This window comes from Chanos chanos, chromosome 1 (assembly GCF_902362185.1).
Source record: "Chanos chanos chromosome 1, fChaCha1.1, whole genome shotgun sequence".
Taxonomy (NCBI): Eukaryota; Metazoa; Chordata; class Actinopteri; order Gonorynchiformes; family Chanidae; genus Chanos; species Chanos chanos.
The window spans coordinates 61,884,331-61,891,981 of record NC_044495.1 but is presented as its reverse complement, the minus strand read 5'-3'; the positions used below and the strand labels follow the sequence as shown (position 1 = coordinate 61,891,981).

Genomic DNA, 7,651 nt, shown 5'->3' with positions numbered 1-7,651 from the left:
CTCTCTCTCTCTCTGTGACCATACTCTACCCTCTCTCTATAGCCATACTCTACCCTCTCTCTATAACCATACTCTCTCTCTCTCTCTGTGACCATACTCTACCCTCTCTCTGTAAACATACTCTCTCTCTCTCTGTAACCATACTCTACCCTCTCTCTGTGACCATACTCTCTCTCTCTCTGTGACCATACTCTACCCTCTCTCTGTAACCATACTCTCTCTCTGTAACCATACCCTCTCTCTGTGACCATACTCTACCCTCTCTCTGTGACCATACTCTACCCTCTCTCTGTGACCATACTCTACCCTCTCTCTATAGCCATACTCTCTCTCTCTCTGTAACCATACTCTCTCTCTCTCTCTCTCTCTCTGTGACCATACTCTCTCTCTCTCTCTGTGACCATACTCTCTCTCTCTCTCTGTGACCATACTCTACCCTCTCTCTGTAACCATACTCTACCCTCTCTCTGTGACCATACTCTACCCTCTCTCTGTAACCATACTCTACCCTCTCTCTGTGACCATACTCTACCCTCTCTCTGTGACCATACTCTACCCTCTCTCTGTGACCATACTCTACCCTCTCTGTGTAACCATACTCTACCCTCTCTCTGTAACCATACTCTCTCTCTCTCTGTAACCATACTCTACCCTCTCTCTGTAACCATACTCTCTCTCTGTAACCATACTCTCTATAACCATACTCTACCCTCTCTCTATAACCATACTCTCTCTCTCTCTGTGACCACTCTACCCTCTCTCTGTAACCATACTCTCTCTCTGTAACCATACCCTCTCTCTGTGACCATACTCTACCCTCTCTCTGTGACCATACTCTACCCTCTCTCTATAACCATACTCTACCCTCTCTCTATAGCCATACTCTCTCTCTCTCTGTAACCATACTCTCTCTCTCTCTCTCTCTGTGACCATACTCTCTCTCTCTCTCTGTGACCATACTCTACCCTCTCTCTGTAACCATACTCTACCCTCTCTCTGTGACCATACTCTACCCTCTCTCTGTAACCATACTCTACCCTCTCTCTGTGACCATACTCTACCCTCTCTCTGTAACCATACTCTACCCTCTCTCTGTAACCATACTCTCTCTCTCTCTCTGTAACCATACTCTACCCTCTCTCTGTAACCATACTCTCTCTCTCTGTAACCATACTCTCTCTCTCTATAACCATACTCTCTCTCTCTATAACCATACTCTCTCTCTCTGTAACCATACTCTCTCTCTCTCTCTCTGTAACCATACTCTACCCTCTCTCTGTAACCATACTCTACCCTCTCTCTGTAACCATACTCTCTCTCTCTCAATAACCATACTCTACTCTCTCTCTATAACCATACTCTACCCTCTCTCTGTAACCATACTCTACCCTCTCTCTGTAACCATACTCTCTCTCTCTGTAACCATACTCTACCCTCTCTCTGTAACCATACTCTCTCTCTCTGTGTAACCATACTCTACCCTCTCTCTGTAACCATACTCTCTCTCTCTCTGTAACCATACCCTCTCTCTGTGACCATACTCTCCCCTCTCTCTGTGCTCTCCTGTGTAGAGAGTATGTGTGCACTTTGTCTTGTGTATGTGTGCGCGTGTGTGTGTGCGTGGATGCGTGAGTGTGTGTGCATTTGCATGCATGAGGGCATATTTGTGCACATAACAGTTGTAAAACAGCTGAGATATGAGCAGACTGGGCCATGTGACTTGCCACACAGCCTCTGCCATTATTTGCCAGTAGAGGGAGCTGTTTGATTGTGCATTGCGTCCCAGAGGAGGTTTTGGTTAATTAAAGGGATAGTAAACTCCTGACTCAGGACTTTTATTTCTGACACACACAAACATGAAACTTAACAAGGGATCCAGAAAGACTAGAGCAGATTTTTACATGTATTCGACTGTGTGTTCCTCCATCTACTGTAATATTCAGCAGTTTCTGGGATTAGTTAGTTAGTGTTATGTTACCTTTTAATAAATGTTAACCAGAGCAGCTCATTACTGATGGAGTATTAAGTGGAGAAAGTTAGTGACCCTGTGGGTGCTTTCACACTGTGCAGAATAGTGTTAAGTCTAAGTCCACGTATGAACTCTGGTTTCTGTGTGTGTGTGTTCGCGTGTGTGTTCGCGTGTGTGTGCGCATGTGTGTGCGCGTGTGTGTGCGCGCGTGTGTGTGTGTGTGCGCGCGCGTGTGCACGCGTGTGTGCGTGCGTGTGCGTGCGTGTGTGTGCGCGTGCGTGCGCGCGCGTGTGTGTGTGTGTGTGTGTGCGTGTGTGTGTGCGTGCGCGTGTGTGCGTGCGCGTGTGTGCGTGCGCGTGTGCGCGCGTGTGTGCGTGCGCGTGTGTGCGCGTGCGTGTGCGTGTGCGTGTGTGTGCGCGTGTGCGTGTGTGTGCGTGTGTAGGTGATTTGTAAATCCGACGCGCCGACGGGAGATGTGTTGTTGGACGAGGCTCTGAAACACATAAAGGAGACACAGCCACCAGAGACAGTGCAGAGCTGGATAGAGCTTCTCAGTGGTAAGACTGTTGTACCATGTCTCATGTGTAACACACACACACACACACATTCACCATATCACAGCGCTCACATAGTTTTCTCTCTGTAATGGTTTGGGTGCCAATACCAGAGGAACAGAGATATAACAGATGCTGAGAGTCCGTGGGTGTCTCTCAGCGGCGTGTTTTGGGCTCTGATATTCTCTGAGAGGAGAAATGATGACTAAACACCCCAGAGTCATCAGTTCTCAGTGTTTACGTTTAACCCTTTCAATCCAATTCCTTTCACGTGTTTCGGAAGAGCTGCCGCTCGTGTGAAGTGTACAGAAATAAACTCCGAACACAACAGGCCCAGACTTCCCATTCAGTGGCCTGCTGAAGGCAGTCAGCCTGTTCACAGGGGCCATGCCGCCAGCAGTCAGGCCTACAGGAAGTCACTGTCAGTGGGGAGCACAGAGACCAAAGAGCCCATCAAAGCGTCTGGATGCTTGGGCCGCCCCCGCTGACTCAGAGTGTGTCGGAAATCTGCACACAGTCAGACACAGAGGCCAAGGGCCCTGTCAGAGCAGGCCTGTCTCCTCTTAAAGATGGCATGGTCAGTTCTGTGTTCCGGCATTCGAACTGCAGGACTGACACACATTTAAGGTGGACCGGAAAACAGAAAACCTGCAACTTTGCATATAATAATTCACGCTGGAGGAATGCGTGCGAGTGTAAAAGGACAAAGCGTAGATTTAGTCAAAAGATCGCTGACCAAAAACTAACGCTGCGTGTGATATTTGTCTTTAGTTAAGTTAAGTAAGTTATGTTATTTTGTAAAATGTACTGAAATGAAAATCTAAACTAGTACATGTCGGCGATGGCTGTGGTCCGTGGTCATTGGCTGAGGAGTCCACGCCTCTGCTTCCCAGATTAAAAATCAGCCTGTTATTATGAAACAAGGGAAAATCCTGTGAAGCCCTCTGTCCTGTGGGAGCCCCACACTGCACCATTCAGTCATGTGCAGTGCTTCTGTGTTATATGATTTATTTTTGAGTTCTCATAATTATTTTGGTTCGTAAATGTCACGGCTCACTAATTACCATCCTCAGAAGAGAAAGAAGAGGATAAAACAGGTCGTCACACCTTCGTGTGTTATTTAAAAACGTAGAGTTCTGTAGGCTGAATCTCCCTGTGTTCTCCTGTCCTGCAGGGGAAACGTGGAACCCACTGAAGCTCCACTACCAACTGAGGAATGTTCGAGAACGTCTTGCCAAGAACCTGGTGGAGAAAGGGGTGCTGACAACGGAGAAACAGAACTTCCTGCTCTTTGATATGACCACGCACCCGCTGACCAACAACACCATCAAACAGCGGCTGATTAAGAAGGTCCAGGAGGCCGTGCTTGACAAGTGGGTGAACAACCCTCAGCGCATGGACAAACGCCTGCTGGCCCTCATCTTCCTCGCCCACTCCTCCGACGTGCTGGAGAACGCTTTCGCGCCTTTGCTGGACGACCAGTACGACCTGGCCATGAAGAGAGTGCGGCAGCTGCTGGACCTGGAGCCGGAGGGAGAGAGCATGAAACCCAACGCTAACGAACTTCTCTGGGCCGTCGTGGCCGCCTTCACCAAATGAGGCAGAAGCGGGGTGTGGAGAATGACTGAAAACGAGATGTAAACGATGGAATCGGTCAGATGAAAGGAAGATGGAAGCGTGGCCGCGCCCCTAACCTGTATCAGAAAGACTCGTTCACCGAAATATCTCTGGGTTTTTTTCTGTTCTGTTCTTTTCTTTACTTTTCTTTTTTTCCCCCCCTGTAGAGAAATGTCCTTCTGTCCCTGTGTGCAGGGTGAGGTTTGTCCTGTGTGCAGGGATTGGGAGAGGAGAGAAGTGAAGCACACAGATTTCCGTTTTTTTGTTTTTGTTGTTGTTGTTTGTTTGTTGTTTTTCTCTCTCTCTCTCTCTCTCTCTCTCTCTCTTTCTCTTTCTCTTTCTCTTTCTCTATGTCTGTCACGAAAGGCGTGGCATATGCGACCAGATTGTCTGCCGACGCCCTGCGGTCACCTCAGCCCCCCTTCTTGGACAGAGATTTTGTTTGTTTGTTTGTTTTTTTTTTTTTAGATAAAAATTTGTCAGTGTACTGTAGCCCCTGAAGGTTAATTTGGGTGTGAGTCCTTGTTCATGTAGTGAGAAAAGTAAAAATGATCCCAGGGGGGTTTGGGTTTGGAACACTCTGTTTCACCCTCTTGATTTGTTTGTTTGTTTTGGTTTGGTTTTGGGAATTGTTCCTGCATATGACAATGCTACAGTACAAACGGGACCAAATAATGATTTACGTTTAACGCTTGCCCAACAGTGACTTGAGTCACACTCTAAAATGTAAGGTGAAATATACATATGTATGCGTTTGGTTATTCCAAGAATACTCCTGTATGAAGAGCTACCTACATGTTGATCTGCTGCGTGAATAGAGGACAGAGCGTGTGCTCCCAGTTTGGCACCTAATCCCTCTGTCACCCTGGTCTCCTCCCCAGCATCACTCCAGTCTCCACCACGACAAGAAAAAAAAACCCTGATTACTCCCCCTACATACCGAGTTTGGGTTTACCGTTAAAGCTGTAGACCGCTCCGGGTTCCCGGAGCCCCGTTTTCTGTCGGCGTGTCGGGCCACGTCTCGGTCTGCCGTCCGGGGGACGCCCACACTGGGCGCACGGGGCTAGCCAGCAGGCCTCAGATCAGTGGCCAGCGTTTCTGTGGTCGCCGGTAATGACCACAGGGACTGTTTGTGCTGCTGTGTCTTCGCTGGGGAGCAGAGTTGACGTTTCACCCCACATCACATGTCCAGTCACATACTGCACACATTCATAAAACTCTCTGTTTGTCCAATCAGAATGAAGTTGTTTTTGTCAGCAGACCATTTCATTGGCTCTCGGAGCCCTGCCTCTCTGTCTGAAACGCTTTGTGTCTCTAACCAGCTGCTGCTGTATGTCTCAGACACACATCCCCAACCTCTGGACTCTCAACGTGCCTGATGGTAGTTTACAGAACCTGTGCATTAACATTTCATTCTCTTCATCCGTTTCCTACAACACAACTTTTCTTCAGCTACACATTCAAGGACAAAGAGCTGCTTTACTTTAAAAGCATTTGTAGTTTCACCGCTCTAACAGCCCACACAGGCTGCGTGGGTCGCAGAGAAAGGAGAAGAACGACTGGAAGTTATCTGTCGTCTTTTTTTTTCTTCCATCCGTTCATTTTTTTTTTTTTTTGTTTTTGTTCCGTAAGAAAGTAGTGCTTTAAAATGGCTTTGGGACCTCTGACCTACAGACTAAACTTCGAGTCTTCTGTGTCGGGTGTGTTTTCTGACGTTTAGTCTCAGCCGTTTGTCTCCGATTGGGGTGTGTACTTAAAATGTCTGCCAAATCAGGGAGCGGGGTTCCACTTCACAGATCTCTCCTACAGACGCACCTCCGCCCGCCTCACCCACCCCCACCCAACTACACGTCACAGATCTCTCCTACAGACGCACCTGAGAGATACTGCTTCCTCCGCCCGCCCCACCCACCCCCACCCAACTACACGTTTTTTTTTTATGTGTACATGTGATACTTTCTGAAGACTTGATTTGTGATTATGGAAAATAAAAAAAAACACCTGAAATGACAGTCATAATAGTGACTCTCATTAAGAAGTGCGGACTGTTGACTTTTGTGTTGATGTGTCAGACGCCTGTAACTGATTTAGTTTTGTCTTTAACGGGAAGCGTTGCAGAGGGAACGGGAATGATGTAGCTCACTACACGGCGAGTATTTAGTTAAACCATCCACCACATTCCAGATTAGTCTGTATATAACTCTTTGTGTAAAATCACACAGGAGATGACACAACCTTTAAGCATAGACTGATTTTGGATTAGCCTGTAAAAGGTGTCAGTTCAGTGCAAGTGTCCGACTCGTTGGCTCTCGTATTGTCTTTTGGAAGCCGGAAACCAGTTGCGCGTCCAGTGGGAAAGGTTAATAACGCGTGCTCTTTTTGTCCGTTTATTTGTTTCGTACGCTGGTGTTTCATTGATTTCTCTTTATTTTTAAAGCAATAATTTTGGTAATACATGCTTTTGTTTTGCTTATTTGATTTTACTGATTTCTATGGCTTGTTCTCCTTTCCTCACAGTAGCTAGCTAACATTCACCTCTTTGTGTAGCAGGAAGGTGTTGGGAAGCAAATCCAGAACTGATTTGGACAGAAGTTTTCTTGTGATTTAAGGGGTTGACAGATGTCTGGAAATGACCTTTTCCTGCAAACTAGATCAAAGGAAATGCTAAGTTGTGTGTGTGTGTGTGTAGCTTTAGATACCACATAAAGGGACCCCTGATCTGTATGCTTTCTTCTTGCCATGAAAATAAACTATGGTCTTGGAAGTGCCTCAAAAACACGTCCATCTGGTATCTGTTTCTTTATTTTGTTTTATTTCATTTTAATGTCCCTTTGGATATTAAAGGCAGAGGAACCTGATTGGCTGAGAGCTGAGTCAGTGGGTTTGCCAGGGGAGCGTGCACACCTGACCCAGGCGCGAACGCGTCGAAGGACAAGTCACTCAGGTTTTCCCGTGGAAGAAGCCTCAGTGTCTTCTCAGTGGAATGGAACATTCTGCTGACTCTCTGATTGGCTGTTCCCAGCACATCCTCTGTGACATCATCGCCCTTTTCTTTGCTCTGCACCTCCCTGCTGCCTGAGCTGTGTGAAAGTACAGCGTGCACCTGGAAACGATTAGGGCTTTATGAAGTCCTCCAGCGAGTCTCTCTGTGTGATCGTCTGCCTCAGTCTCCAGCCAGGCCACTGTTTGGCCACACTGCTCACTTTACAGTCAATTAGTGAGCTGGAAACGTGGCCAGGCCAGAGGAGAACGACAGATGCACTTCAAGGTTGTTGTGCTCGGGGTTGTTTGGCTGTGGGAGTAGTGTTTGGAAAACGGACGTTGAGTCTGGTGCAGAAGTAAAAGGGCAGCTACTGACAGAAGAACTACACTGAGACCAATTCAGATGCATCACACTGTCTCTTTCATACAGTATAATTGCAATGGATTTGTACTTAGGAGAATAAATATACGGGTAAGATGGATATTATAAAGATGCCAAGACATGCCAAATAGGCCTCATTTAGCTGGT

At 47.1% G+C, this 7,651-nt stretch overlaps 1 protein-coding gene across 1 annotated transcript in view; it reads left to right on the top strand.

The window, feature by feature from the left end:
- golph3a (golgi phosphoprotein 3a) overlaps positions 1-4,425 on the top strand; it is a 15,910-nt gene extending 11,485 nt beyond the window's left edge. Inside the window, exons 3-4 of the mRNA XM_030774651.1 lie at positions 2,412-2,526; positions 3,698-4,425. Of these exons, the coding sequence (XP_030630511.1) occupies positions 2,412-2,526; positions 3,698-4,122 (540 nt within the window). The 3' untranslated portion in view covers positions 4,123-4,425. The remainder of the gene's footprint in view (positions 1-2,411; positions 2,527-3,697) is intronic.
- The last annotated feature ends 3,226 nt before the right edge of the window (positions 4,426-7,651 follow it).